Source organism: Lonchura striata, chromosome 1A, assembly GCF_050655825.1.
Source record: "Lonchura striata isolate lonStrDom1 chromosome 1A, ASM5065582v1, whole genome shotgun sequence".
NCBI classification, from domain to species: domain Eukaryota; kingdom Metazoa; phylum Chordata; class Aves; order Passeriformes; family Estrildidae; genus Lonchura; species Lonchura striata.
The window spans coordinates 56,137,985-56,153,869 of NC_140741.1; the positions used below are offsets into that span (position 1 = coordinate 56,137,985).

The window sequence follows — 15,885 nt, forward strand, 5'->3', positions numbered from 1 at the left end:
GACAGAAATTTTCTTGACTTTTTTGTACACTTCCTTGCTACACAACAGATTTTTGAGATAAGATGCACCATCAAAATTTATTCAATAAAATCCATAATAATTGGATTGTTAGCCAGTTTCTCACACAAGAAAAGCTCATCCACAGTCACCTTTGGTGGGGAGATGTTACATGGACCAGGAATCCCTGCTTAGTGGGAGGTTGGAGAAGACCACTTTGCAGAAATCAACCTTTTCTCTGTGGGATCTCATCCTTGTAGCCTTTTGTCATCGTATCTTAAGCAAATGGCAGTGTCTGGCTGTTTAGCTGTGATTGCCTCACCTCCTGGAGAGGACAGCAGGCTGATGTGTCTGGAGATTTTATAAGATGGGAAATTAGGCAGAGAAGGCCTAAGACTAGTATAATTCACCCCTTATCTGCTCCCCAAGAGAGAATCAATCGTGGGTAGCCATCTCCTGTGTAGCACTGCACCAGCACAACTAGCACATGCTGCTCTTTAGCCAGCCAAACAGGTGTAGGAGACGTAGCAAGAATTTGGGAATAGTGTGAGGATGTTATGAGTTTTGATGTACACAGCAGGCTTTATTTCTGCAGCTGAAGGAATAACCTGCTCAGCTACAGGAGCTGAGATCAGGTGGCCATGGAATCTTTTAAACCACAAAGGAGAAGGCAGAATTTTGAACCCTCCTGGTTTTGCAGAGGTTTCAGTCTGCTGCTCCAGCTTCTCGGCAGTGAGAGCCACAAGTTAGTCTGCATCTTGGCATGGAGCCACATTTCTGCTGAAGCCATACGACTGTGCAAAAAAGGAATGCAAGATTTATGGGGCCAGCGAGGGAGACTAAGCAAGTAGAAGTCTGAGTCTGCAGCCCAGAGATGAGGGCGCTTCCCTGACAATTGCATCTTTCCCACATTGGGGCCACAAAGTCTAAATAACAAGTATATGAACAGTGACAGTGATAAACAATTTTTACAATTTTGTGGTTTGATTTTTTTGGTGTGTTTAGGGTATTTTGGGATATTTTCCCTCCACCTATCCAATTTACAAGCAGCAGGGATGGGGCTTATTCCTATGAATAAACCTTTGCTTTTCCAGCTGGAGTGCACGGGCCAAAAGGCAGAGAGACATCTGAACGCTGTAGCTCAGATACATGTGTTATTACATTGCAACACTTACGATTATTATCACAGGGGCCATAAAATGGGGCTCGTTTCAAGCTTCTCTCAGTTTCCGCAAACAGCTGCTGCCAGCTGAGGAATTTGGACTGAGCTCCGTGTAATTCCCAGCCGTGGTCATCAGTGGCTGCACTCCCAGTGGAGGCAGCCCCTCCAGCAGCTGCCTGGCTGTCTCTGCTCTCTGCTGTGTGCTCTCCTTGCTCCAAGCCAGCTCTGCTGCATCCCACTGACGGGCAGCAATGCTCCCAGGGTGAATGACCCTAGCCATGCCCTGCGTGGACTCCAGGGCAAACGAGGCTAAAGGCAAGTTTACAGGGTCAGGATACTTAGTCACGGAAAAATAACCGGATCCAAGGACTGCTTTCTGGAAGGATGGCAAGGAACTGCTTTGAATGCTTTGACTTAGAAAAGTTTACTGATAGTTTCCCAGGCTATGTTCTACATTATTTACTGGAAATTTGTTCTCTATTGTGTGGGATTTGCAAATATGAGTAATTTCATTATTTGCATCCATGAAATATGAAACAATTGTCTTTTTCTACAGACAAGTATCCATGGCCTCCTTCTCTCTCCCACTTTCAAACTAAAAGTTTCTTCTCTACTTTCTCCACTCTTGTTATTAAATCAGCAGTAATATTGTTTTTTCTAATAGATATAAAAAGCACAATGGAATGCATAATATTCTTAAAATATATATTCTTGAAGATGATTCACAACTGTTTTTTAGATATTTTTCCTGTTTGGTAGTCTGAAAGTCTCAAAAAATCCATTCTAGACTTATTTTTATCACAGATTATTGTTTTTGTATATGTCTGACCCTTCCCATAGGAAAGAACAAGCAAACAAACTCCATTCCCTGCTGAGATGGCCCCTCACAAGGGTAGATCTACTGACCTATTACTACACAGAGTACTTTTCCCCCTAAACATTTATAACGTTGCTTCCCAGAACAGAGTGAGAAACATAGGAAAATAAAAATGAATTCACACACACTGCAATCAAACGCATAGTTCTCCACCGTGATAATGCTAATAATTACGAAAGCCCTAGCAAAGGTATAAAAGTGAATCCATGACTTTATCTGCTCTTTTCCACCTCCACCCACTCTGAGTAGTGAATACATATTTCAAAACATAATGAATATTGAAAGCCACAGCTGTTATAAATTATTTTCCAGTGCTAGTCACATTTTTGGTACAGATAGAGTTATTCTCCTGGCTCCAGAAGTTAATACCTAAGAGTAATGATATATTTTTGAAGCTAAAATTCATGCAACTTTTACTTCTGACTTTTAGTTACAATAATCTCAAATGTATATCCCTTCTGATGAAAACTAGCATTTTAGATATACAGAAAAATATTCTGAAATAATCTTTAGACTTTAGGGACTAAGACATTAAATGAAATAAAAATTGAGTATTATGAGTTTTCTAGTTAACTCCTAGAATAATCAGCTTCACATTTCCCACTGCTGTGGTTGCAGACATAAAACATCCCATCAGAGAGCAGCAACTGACCCATGTGATTCATGCAATCTGCCAGCACCATGTGTATAATGGCTTTACTCAAAGTGGATGCAACACAGATGTGCTATCTATGAGTACTCATGCAGTAAGGTGAGACAGTTATTCCTTCAGTAGATATAAGAGAGCATTTCAGTGACTCAGAAAAGTGAGCATTCTGTAAAAAAATATGTTTTGAATGACTCTTTGGAGTAATGCAATTTGATGTTTACCTCTGCTGCAGCTTAAGTTAGCAACAGGCAACAGACAACAATTTGAGGATAGTTCCCTCAATTTTTACTTTGGGATTTACCAGAATTGGCTCTAACATAATGTCATAAAGAATCATCTGGGGGAGGTCTTCTCTGGTTTCAAGTAAACTTACCCCTTCCTGTTCTGACTATGTGGTCATTACACAGCCCTAGTTTATAACCTGAGGGCAGAGATATGTTCCTGGTTATTTCAGGTACTTCTAAACATAGCACAGCCATTTTTCATAAATGTTTTAGAATTGTTGTCAACCTACTCTCACGCAAACATAAAATGGAAGAAGCTGCTGTGGTCATGTCTGGACACAGTGAATAACAAACAAATTTTGGAAGAGAATTTCCAGACTGAACCAGGAAATCTACAGACCTGCTAGTTCATTCTTTCTACTAAAGGATGTTATATATACCCTTGCAACTCTTAGACATACTTTCTTTGTAACTTTTATTTTGTCAGACATTTAGTGATAGAGCTTCCCCAGGTCTTCTGTAACTCTAAGAGTCATCTCCAGCCCAGAAGATGTAAACTCTGTGCCACAGAGTAAAGAATAAAAAAGAGAAAGTAAATTTTATTCCCTATCTCTGAAAACATTAAGACTCTTAATATAATTCTTTGCCTTTGCTCCTATATCTCTTAGGTAGAGATACTCAGCAATGAGTTTGATTATTGCACCACTACAGACATTCTTGTTCCATGTCGCCCTAAAATGTGAATTCATTGAGAAAATCTTCAGTTTCTGAAGCCCACTCTGGAGCAATAGAAGGGAAAATATGTATTCTAGCATAGAAACAGAAATCATTCTAGGCTTTCACATTTCAGGTGGTAGAGGAGGTGCAAGCAGAAACTGTTTCTGGGATGCCTTATTGCACATTTCTGTTGTGTAATGTATTTCAGGATCCGAATGTAGCCCTTTTTACTCTTGTACATGTTTTAAAAGCTGTGACATTTCTATAAATAATTTGTCCATTTGGGTTTTTTTGCAATTATGTCTTTAAAGTTGCTATCAGGTGGGCAGAAGTGGTTTCTTGCTTTCACTACTATTTGTAAAATATTATGTTCCATTTCTTCTTAAAATTAAAACTGTAAGCATCCTCTCCTTAACAGATTTTTCTAGAAACTAAAAACACTCCAGGTAGGTCCCAGGTAACAAACAAAAGATGGTAGGGATGCTCTCCTGGATTCCTCCTCGTATGAGTATGCATGCAGAGAGTACACAAATTCTTTAATTTATGTATATAAATGATGTAAAATAATTTAATTTATGTATATAAATTTATGTACATACTTTAAATACTGCTTTTCTCCTTTTTCGATTCCTGTTGGCTGCATACAAGGTTTGCAGTAGAGTTGCCTATATAGCAAATGCAACCTTACTAAAATCAGGGTCATTTGTAGAGAGCTGTTTGAATTTTGTTATTGGCTCCGTAAGTTGCAAATTGCAACACAAATCCCATCTATTTTTTTTTCTCCAAAAAAACCCAGGCAGGCATGGTTCTTGGTCTTGAGGTCCCTGTGTGTTGGTGTTTATTTTCTCCACCTCTGTCTTTGCAGAGAAGCACAGTAACAAGCATTAGTCTTTTGTTCAGCCTGGAGAAAAGGAGACTGAAGGGAAACCTCATTGCAATTTACAACTTCCTCGTGATGAGAAGAGGAGGGGCATCTCTTTTCTGTGGTGATCAGTCACAGGACTTGAGGGAATGGCCTGAAGTTGTGTTAGGGGAAGTTTAGACTGGATATTACAAAAAGGTTCCTCACACAGAAGGTGTTTGGGCACTAGCACAGGCTCCACAGGGAAGGGGTCACAGCACCAAGACTGACAGAGCTCAGGATTAACTTGGCAACACTGTCAGGAACATGGTCCTGTTCTTGGGGCTGTTCTGTGTAGAGCCAGGAGCTGGACTTTGATGATCCTGATAAGTCCCTTCTAACTCAGAATATTCTGTGATTCTGTGATTATCTATCTACTTTACTTTCATAGTGTAAAGGAGAACAGTGTTCTGTGTGAGCATATTAAATGCAATACAAAGAAACATATAATTCCAGCATTTGTCAATTTCTTTTTTTTTTTTTTTTTGGTCAGGGCAGACATGGAAAACAGGATAAATCAATTTTTTTAAATGGCAATATATTTTGAAGAATAAAGTTTTTGTTTGAACTTTAAGAAAAGACTAAAATATATGCAGAAAAATACTTAATTTTTCTGTAACCTGATTATCTTCTTTTGGACCACTTCCTTTTAATCAAAGATTCAGGGCATGTGTAAAGCAAAATATAGACCACTGAGTCAAAATTTGTTAAGGCTGGGACACTCCAATCTGGGTTTGAAACTGGTGTTTTGAAAATCTGCTTAAAACTAGATTTACAAAATACCATGGTAACTGTGTGAACAGGGTTTTTCTGGAGAGCTGTGTGCTAATACCAGAAGTTTCTTGCTGCTATAATTGGTGACTTCGCACACGACCTGATTTCCTAGATCTCCTCCCTGTTGCTATGGGTTCTCAGTGAACACTGGGAAGGAGCTTTTGGACTCTTTATCTCTTTCTTGGCTGGGAACCCTCCACAATTAAATACCAGAGGCTTTTTGTTGTGAAAACACATGTATTTTTAAAATAGCTATATCTCTTACCAAGTAATAGTCCCTTCAAAGGTGTTAAAAACAACACACATACCAGTCACACCTATTAACCCATAACACTAGGTCATGTAAGGAATGATTATTTAGCATGTTTTAAAGATTGTAATCACCTATAAACACAATTTACTCACATTTTACTAGCTATCCAATAGCTATTTATTAGTACATTGGGAGATTTTAGAAATAAACAATTGTGACAAAGTCAGAAAATAGTCAATTCTTGTACAACTTAGACTTGGCAGTCTGCATTTCCATTCCTGCCACTAGGCTTTCATAAATGACATTTGCAAGTCCAAAGCAAGCAAACAAATCTAAAAAATTAAGACAAAAAAAGAAAACATACAAAGCTTGTCGCTGTTACCTTGGAGTAAGCAGCGATAAGGAAGGGATGTACTTAGAGTGGATTAATTTTCATTTAGGATCAGCTTTCATTTATTATCAGCTAAAACTAGAACATCAGTAATTCAGGTGCTGATGCAAGAAGGCCTGTATTTCACTGCCACACTGGCAAAAGATAACGGCTTTTTGTTAACATAAAGTAGTCTACATCCAAGCCAATATTTTTTCTTGACAATTTTCCAAGTCTTTTCTTATTATTGGGTTCTTCATTTAATAATTTTTCAGAATTTACTAAGCACATGGCTTTAATTCATGTTTTTTTAACTTCCAGGTCATCCCCAAAATTGTATCAAAGCAGAATACATACAAAAATTTAATAATGCACACCAAATTGATCACAAAACAAAATAGTAAAAGGGGTATATTTTTCCTTGCCTTAATTTTAACACACATAACCTCATTAATCTGAAAGTAAGTTTCATAACCTCTAGTGGTCATTGCCCTGTCTTGGCAGTTTGGTTCTCCAAGAGGTATGTATCCTTTCCATCAGTGACATCCACCTTAGACAGGATGAACCCTTGCATGGGCAGCATAACTCACCCCATATCTATGAAAGGAAAGAAGACCTGTCTTAGGTTCTTAATATCCTGTGATAATTCCTATAGATCCTCCAGTCTGACCTCCAACACACTGAGGGTATTCCAATTCACGCAGTCAGCATGTGGAATGCCCAATGGCTTGTGTTTGCTGACAGCCCAAGTTATGTTGGGCTAAAGAATGTCAGTTTTAAGGCCAGGGTCTTGTGATGCAGATGCTATTCTCAGTACAAGTTAGAGAATACTTCCCCAGATTTCATTGGCTCCATTTTAATGATAATAATTTTGTAAATGATCCATTCTATGAAGCCAAGGGCTTTCATGAGAGTATTAGATTCTATTAAACATAAAAGGAGTAAGACTTTAAATTTCATTGTAAGAAGAAAAAAAAAAAACACATAAAAAATGAAATAACTTGTCCTAAAGGCCCATCAGTGACAATGTAAATTAACAAAAACTTTTATATAAAAATTGTGTTTGTTAATACCTGGCCACTAAAGGATACATGCTTCCTTTTATTGAGTGTTTAGTAACCTATAGGATTAGGTAAGATTATTGTTGAACATTTAGTTTTAAAGATTATGTTTAAAAACAAGGTATATTGCAAAGGAGATAACTTCCTTTATAGTGAAAAATTAGGTTCTCACATGGAGTCAAACTCAGAAAAATGGGTGTTCAGATATTTCTGGAAGATTTTATACAGTGAGAAAAATTATCTTTTCCCAACAAATAAATTGCCACATCATGATGGTTCAATTGTTGGAGAGCCATCAGTTGATATGTTGAGACACTTTATTTGTTCAGATAAACTGTCTCATGTTACCAGATAATAATTACTGGTAATACTTTACATATATGTGAACCTTTCATCTTCTGATCTCAAAATGCTTTTCAAACACACCCTCCAGCATCCAGGCTGAGCTCTAATGTATTCTACTTTATATAAACTGGGAAAACCCTGCATATCTGAGCTGTGGGCAAGATTTGAATTTTAGCTGTAATGCCGCTTGAACTTTGCTGTCATGTCTCTCGCACACCTTTAGGAAACCACAAAGCCTCCATGGATACTCTCAGTGACACAGATGGAGAGACCCCCACTATGTCCTGTAACTCTCCAAGGAGAGCAAGCTCATTGCATTCTGTATAGAGACACTGCTCATTTAGAAGGGGCTGCCAGACTTATCTGAAAGTGAAAGAAAGCTCTGCCCACTACCTCTGAGTGTGCTTGTGAAGCATTCTGCATCTACTGCAGGGATGAGTAATCACACATGCATCCTCCTGCCTACCGGGTGCTCTGGGGTGAACTTTACTTGAGACTCCCTTTGGGAGGATGAGACTTTAAATGGAACTATTAATCCTTGCTAGGGTTTCTGAGAGGCGTTTTCCTGCCCAGCTGACTGTACATCTTCTCTGTACATATTACTTTAGAACAGGAAAAGTGGCCTCTGAGCAGCTACATCAGTTACTCCCCACTTGTACTGTGCTCTAACAAAGATGTCTGTGATTCCTATGGAAAGCCTGGATATAGGATTGAGCCTATACTTGATAAGATACTTGAGCTGTTGGCAAAGGTAATACTTCTCATGAAATGTAGGCACATGGAGTTCTGCTTTTGATCCACCAGTAACCAAAATTAGAATTATTTTTCAGGATGTGAGAAGGCAGCATTATCCTTCTTGTCAACTCAGCTCTTGGCTGGGAGGCAAAATAAATTAATTTGTAGGTGTGTGTTTAGGAAGATGTGACTGAAGTTCAAGACTATAGGAATGCAAAAATTCAGCTGACATGAGTGTAATTGGACCACTGGGCATTTTTTTCACTGTTTTTTTGGAACTTGGATTTTATTTTTTTATCATTCCCATCCAGTGCTCATGAGAAAAGGGGCAAATCTGATCTCTGGACTCTGGATTCAATAGTTCTCCTGTGGTTTATTCACATAACCCTCTGTCAGATGGTGGTTTTTTCCTTATGAAGTAAGAATCTACAAATACCAAATGCCCATTTAGGCACAAAAGAAACAGGCTGAGGAAGAGGAGACGTCTCCATATGTTGCCTGTGTTAGGGTTCTCCAGCTACAGCTCTGGCATGACCCCTGCATCCATGGGCTCATGGCTGTAAACATTCCTTCCATGCAAGAGAGTGAGGAGGGAAAAGGATCCTGATTCAAGTTTCAACTTTCCTTTGTGAGAATTTATTTAGGAAGGTCTTAATATGCCCTTTGAGGAACATTGTTATTGCCTGAAATTTTTCATCAACTAGTACCCATGGGACTAGATGACAAAATTTGATAATTTTGGAGGACGGATGTAGCTAATTTGGTTGGGTTGGAAAAGCACAGAGCTGAAGGGAGAGAGAGGCCAGGAGCACAGGTTAATAGGGAGGTAGAACTTTGCTAGTTTCAAGCCTTCCATGTGCAAATTGAGCTCCTGATCCCTGAAACACACCACAGTTCGCAGCAAAAGGCTAGCAACTGTCTTTTCTCAAGTCAGCAGGTAAATTTGATTTTGCCTGGGTCTGTCATACAGAAGTGAATTCAGAAGAGTAAAGGTCAGGTTTACCTGTGAGCAGGTGACACAGAGCTCTCCTGTCCCTGCTTGCAGGGCAGTCAGCAGACTCGTGTCTTCATGAGCCACCCAGCTGGGCTGTGTCCCACCAGGGGCTGTCACATGTGACAAAGATGGGTGAAACTCAATGCCAAGGCTGGCACTGCTTGATAAATACTTCCTTGAGTTCTACCAGGGAAGTATTGTTTATTTATTTTTCAGGGCTATATATTTTGAGCTGGCTTGGATGCTATCAGCCCAGTGGATCCAAAAGTACAATCTTTTCATTGTATGATATGCAGCATGTGGGTTTAAAGAAAGCTCAAAATAGATCTCTTTCTTTTCACCCCATGTGAAATTATTTGGGAAACACTGACCTGGGGACTTAATTGCTGTATATCTGAGTCTCTTTGTCAGTATGGGAGTATCTATGCAATGGACTGTAAACAATGTGTCTGTGAAGAAGTGCATGACCAGAGGAGCAAGTACAGGAGCAAAGGGTCCCTGTGTGAATGTCTCTACTTTTTCACCAAGTGAAAACTCATTACATTCTGCAGAATTGAAGCAGACTGAGAACAAGATCTCTAAATAACTTAAATTCCATCAGCATTACTAAGTGTAACAATAATAAAACCTAAGACTTTCATGGCATGTGGGGCAATCTCCTCCCCACTCCCCATTCCATGTTTGCTCTCTCTGGCACCTATATGGTAAAAAACCCCCATCTTTCAGGAGGTTTAGTACTGTGGAAGCTTTCTGAAAGTATAGCTAGGTTAGCCCACTCTGTTTTGTGCAGCATTGTTTACTGAGTCTTTGCCAAACATATCTGTTGCATAATTACATGGCTCACTTTAATAAATTCACAGAAATTTCTAGGAGTATAGCTAAAGTTTTTCCTCCTTTCTGTAATTATACAACCCCTAAAACAATGAGAAACAGGTCCTAATTGGTGGATTTGTGCCATGATTTATAGTGACTATCAAAGCCAATGTTATAACAGGAAAATAGAAATACCTAGTTATACATTTAAAGAGCTAGGAGGACTAAAAGAAAAAAGAAGCCCTATAAGATCATGAGCAGTTATTTGTCTGTTTTCTTGTGAGCAAAACCAACTCTAATTGATTTTCTGCACTATATACTAAATAAATGTACACTGAATTATACTGGTTTAAACTAAGAGCAGTCTCACAGAAGTGATCTTCATTACTTGAGATTTCTGCATTGAGAAGTCAAATATAGTGATGGCAGACATGGCTTCATATCCTGCTACTCTGTGCACACAAGCCCTTCCCTTACATAAGGGAGTAAGGAAAGTTTGTGAGGAATGTTCTCATGGTTTCAGCTTATATAGTGTCTTAGAAAGATATTTAATAAGGAATTCCATGCTGTGTTCATTATTTTGGTGTGTTTCCAAGCCCTTTACTCCTAAGAGCTGGTTCCAATATATATGATTCAGTTGGTGATTTCATGCTCATGCATTCCTATGAAAATGAGATGACATCTATGTTGAGGCACTAGACAGTATGATTAAAGGTGTTGGACCTTGGACCACACAATTTAGAACATTTCAAAATATTTACACATCCACATCTAACTTTACTGCATTTATTTATATTAATCTGAAGGAATACTTTGAAAAGTTATTTTCTCTGCAGGAGAAATCCATGGCTTTTCAAAGAACAAGTGAAATGTTAAATGTTAAAAAAATCAACCCTTCTTCATGGTCACAACAATGCCCATCTTGCCCAGGCTTTATGGCCTACTTTGTATAGTAAATTCTGGTTAACTGCAGCAGTAGCGTATTTATTTGAAACAAGGCAGTGAGGGAGTGACAGTCCATGGCAGCCTATCCGTCCCAGCTGCTAGCCTGTGACTAGAAGGCGACTACAGAGCCTCTGGAGAAGCTCTTGGCTTACCTAGGTCAGAGCACTGCACCACACGGAGATGGCACTGGCAGCGGAAGGGGCACACGGGTCCAAAGCCGGAGATGACGGGATCATCCGTCGGAGCCATGTCAGCTGAGCCCTCATCCTCCAGCATAAAGTCAAAGAGGCCCTGCTGGTGGAAGGGCTTGGCCAAGCATGCTGGCAGCAGGAGCACAAAGAGTAGAGCCAGCCTCTTCATGGCTTAGTTCATTGACTCCCAGTAGAACCTAGGATTCAAAGCAGTGGATTAATAACAAAAGTAGCAGTTTCCCATAGTAGCACAGTTCCTCCTGAAGGAGGTCCAGCACATCCACCAATTGCATAACTGTTCCTTTCAATAAAAGAAAACTGAATTGTAAAAATAGGACAGTTATGTGATAGGAGTCTGGTAGTAACTCCTTGTCAATAGGCCTTTTTTTTTTTTTGCAGAGCAGTTTAAAGGCAACAGTAAACACATCTGTTTGCATATTTAGAGTAATATTTTTTAGAAACAGGCAGCGCTGTCAACTTTGTTATGCAAAAGAGTCAAAGCAATAAGCCACATTTTCCATGTGCCTATTTTCTGCCAACATAACAGTCTATTTGATTTCATTAGCATTTATTTCATAGCAATGGGTTTGACTCTGGGGACAAACCTGAGGTTCCCAAACTCACTGTAATTCAGTATTTCGTGTCTTGAGAAATATTTTTTAAGTATCGGCTTGCTGTGTGTTTTAAATTATAACCTAGTAAAACTGACTCAGAAAGAGTAGGATTTAGTGACAGGGTGGAAAGTGAGGGGAAGATCTTTAGTTGTTTAAATGCACTATACTTCTTTCCAGTTCAGACAACACAATAAAATGGAATACAGTGTTGTGATATATTGAATAGTCTTGGCTTTCTTTCTAAATTTTGACATCCACCCTAAGAATCTTGCTTTGCACTGCATAAGCATTTGAAGTGATGCTTGCAATGTTGTGTGCACACTTTCTAATAGGACTTCAGGGCTTCATTCTGCAGACTTTCATGGTCAGGAGCAACTTTATACAAGTAAGTGTTGCCATAGATATTAACAAGAAAAGCTGCTTAAATACATGTTCTCAGGACTTTGGCTTAGATGCATTTCAACACACTCTAGGTTGTCCTACCTGTCTTGTTGTGCATTAAGGAGAAATTGCACAACTGTTTGCAGGTTTTGTATCAAGGCTATAAAGACCAGATAATTTTCTGAATATTATTTTCCTTTACTCTGTATTTTATATAATGAAGTCCATACTTTACTAACTTTAATTTATTTTTAAAAACCCACCAAAACCAACAAAAAAAAGAAAAACAAAAACAAAATAAACAAAAAAGCAACAAAAAAAACCCCAAAAATCCAAAAAACAAAACAAAAAAAATCCCCCCATAAAATAAACAAAACAATAAACCACCCAAAACCACCAAAATTAAATCTGCCTTCAAATTGGCAAGAGACACAAAGGCAAACTTGTCATTTATATAGAAGCTTTTTCTTAAAATGGATGGCATAATCCTAAATACAGATGCTGCTCTTTGTAATGAAAGCAAAAGTGTCCACTTGCTTCTTCAGGACGATATCTTAGCAACACCTTGCCTGGGTGCTAGCTGGGATTATTTCATTTTCTAGAAGTTATCAAACAGCTAGGGGTGTGGTAGAGCATTTTTCAGCTCCATATTCACTATTGGATAAAAAAACTGGGAGAGGCAGAAGTGGAGGACTGCCTCCCTGTCTACTTTGACATATGGAACCTACCAGGTAGATGACAAGAATGAACAGATGATATTAGGTGCAAATAGTTTACTGAAGCCTGCCTTTCTAATATACTACAACCAGGTATTCTAAAAGGAATAGTTAGTGCTAAGAAAAAAACTAAATATATATAAAAAAACATGAGATTGGATTTAGATACAATTTACATGGTGCCTAGGTTCATTTTCCTTTATGAATTCCTACCTACAGGAGCCAATAATACAGTTCTCCAGAAACCTTTAGGTCTTGTTTCTTGTGAAGATGATTAGGTTGCCTAATAAAATATGCTGGTGTCTTTAAATCACAGTCTATGTTCCTGTGATCTACCTGTCAGGAAGACATGTAGCTAACATCTTCAGACATCCCAAAGACTTCAAAGTGAAACCACATGGAGTAAAACACTGTTTATGTTGTCTCTTTCAGGGACATATTTGTTTTCTTGGACATGAAAGCACTTCTGTTCCTGGAACAGACACCTTACTTACTGCATGTACTGAGGAGGGTCACAGACCCCAACATCAGCTAGAGAGTTTGTAGGATGTTCTGTCAGCCAGTGTTGTGTAAACTCATGACATGTAGCAGGGACAGACTGTGTTCCCATGTGGATCATCCTCCTGCCCTGGCTACCCGCTTACACTGGGGCTGTGTCCCTTTCCCTCCAACACCCCTGCCAGTGCAGGCACAGTGCACAGGGACATGTCAGAATGTCACAGCAAAGTGCTGTTAGTGCATGGCAGTGAGCTGTTAACAGGGTTTCATCTAAAACATGATTTTTGAAAGAGTAATCATCATGTGCAAGTTACTGTAAAATAACAATGCAATTTATTAATAATCTCAGATGAGAAGAAAAATTTGCTAAACCATCACCATTCATCACAATATGCTGCCTTGTGAAAGTGACCAATAAACATTACCCCAGTACAAATTAATTTTCAGAATATATATTAACAACAATAAACATTGGGAATGCTGCACACAAATTCTTGAATGGCAGTGGCAGTCAGGACCTTTAAAGACCTTCCTGTCTTTTTTTTATGTATTAATACTTTTTTAAAACATTTTAAAATACTTAAAACTTATTCAATCCCTTTCAGGGTCACTGCTGAAGTACCACCCATCCCAAGAATGCACAATCAGGATCTTATCCTGGAGTTTAATTATTACCATTCAGAAAAGTCAAAAAAGAAAAAAAAAAAATGTAAAGGCACTTTGCTTTTTATTCACATTAATATTGATGACTTCATTTATCTCAGTTAAACCCTGTAGCAGGCCTTTCTATTTGTCCCTGTTTTGTAAAAACTTTAATGAAATCAGAAAGAGCTGTCTATAAAGGAAAACTGTAGGACAACAAAGGATATCAAGTATATAATCTGAGGATACAGCAGAGAAAACAGGAGACCCTACATATTAATCACAACATAGGAATGGATATCTTCAGTCACATATGCATTCATACTGCACACACATATATCTGTTCCTATTGCTTGCATGTGTAATTGAACATAAACAAAAAAAAAAAGATATACACAAAACTGTACTACCAAGAAATGTTTACACTTCACTTACCAAAAAAAAGTAGAGAGGACAAAAAAATCTGAATTCTGTGAAACAATATTTATGTCTGCAGGACATAACTGTTTAAAATTCCTTTAATTATGTGTTTACAATGAAGAAGAGTTTTCCACAAGCAGAGGAAACTATACCATAAGCTTGGCCACATTTCGTTTTAAAATACCGCTGAAAATATGCTTCATCAGTTCACGTCACCACTGTATTGGTGGTCTTCTTGTCAGTTTACCTTAATATTAAGGTTAAATTATTAGTTCACCTACTGTCAGAAATCTCTCAAAATTCCACAATGCCAAGCTAAACAATATTTTCCAGTTTCAAAAAATTCCCCTCCATTTTATGTTTTGCCCATTTTGTGCAATAAAGTCCATATATGCAAACACAGGAGTTGGACGTTTTAGAGAATAAAACTTTGTTAACAGGAGTTTCAACTGCATGAATTTTCTTTTCTACTATTTCATTCATAAGAGCCTTCTTTAATCATGATTCCAGCCTCTAACATAGCACTTTCTAACATTACAAAGGCATGCACAGAGCCCGTTTAACTCACTACTACACTTTTTTCCTCTGAAATTGAAATTATATTCATCACTGTCTGAAATATATATGAAGAAACACATGAGAAAGAAATCACAGAGTGCAGTTTAAAGCAGAAATGTAAGCATACACGCATTTTTTACTCTCTGTATCACCAATTCTAAACACCGGATTGCAGAGAATATACTGCTGTAAAAGTTTACAGCAAAGAAAAAGAAAGGACTATAGTAGTGCTTATACAAATCAAAACAAGAGACAGAATAGTCAAATAAACAGCAGGAAATTTGCACAGTCTGAGAATGTATTCTCATGTTTCCAAGAAACAAAAGTGCTGCATAGAAAACTTAACATTACTAAACATTTAGAAGGATTTTTGACTTGCTTCTCTTAAAATTCAAATAGTTCTTGCCATAGACTTGCCCGAAGTTTTATTAGCACAGCATAGTTCAGAAGAATTACTAAAAACCGTACCTTTTAATCCAGGGATTTGCAACAGGAGCTCTCAAAGCAGAGATGTAATTAAACTAAGTATTCAACCCAGGCAGAAGGCTTTGCAGGTGTGGAAAGGAGGAGGGGGTAAATTCAGCTCAGTGACTGTCACTTGGTGGAAAACCCTCCTGCTTCTATTCCATAGCACAGTTAAAAAATGTTTCTCTCAATGAACACAATCCAGGCTGACACCCACATTAGATCATATGGTAATGATATGTCTCCTGTATTGCAGCCAGAAACTTTATCAGCTCTTTTGCTTTCTTTTCCTCCTTTTCCCTTTTCATTTTCTTTATTTCTCTTTCATCTGTTTACAATCCCAAACTACTTGTACATTATAAGACAAATTCTTAGCTGTAATTCATCCTACTTACTTTATTTATGTTCCTACAACATATATTTAGGAAAGTTTTCTTGGTTTTAGCTATGGGGGGGTTTACGACTCATTAATGAAAAAAATGTTTAGCTCTCCCTCTTGTTTATATTATTTGGAAATCAACAAAATTATATAAAATTAATCTTTGAGTTAGGCAAACTAGAGATTAATATCAGGAGAAAAGTG

General features: G+C 38.1%; 1 protein-coding gene across 1 annotated transcript in view; it reads right to left on the reverse strand.

Moving 5' to 3' along the window:
• The window catches only part of DCN (decorin), a 38,546-nt gene extending 23,052 nt beyond the window's left edge, over nt 1–15,494 (reverse strand). Inside the window, exons 1-2 of the mRNA XM_021528001.3 lie at nt 15,306–15,494; nt 10,970–11,205 (exon numbers count right to left, since the gene is read on the reverse strand). Coding sequence (XP_021383676.1) covers nt 10,970–11,177 — 208 coding nt within the window. The 5' untranslated portion in view covers nt 11,178–11,205; nt 15,306–15,494. The remainder of the gene's footprint in view (nt 1–10,969; nt 11,206–15,305) is intronic.
• Nucleotides 15,495–15,885: the final 391 nt, after the last annotated feature.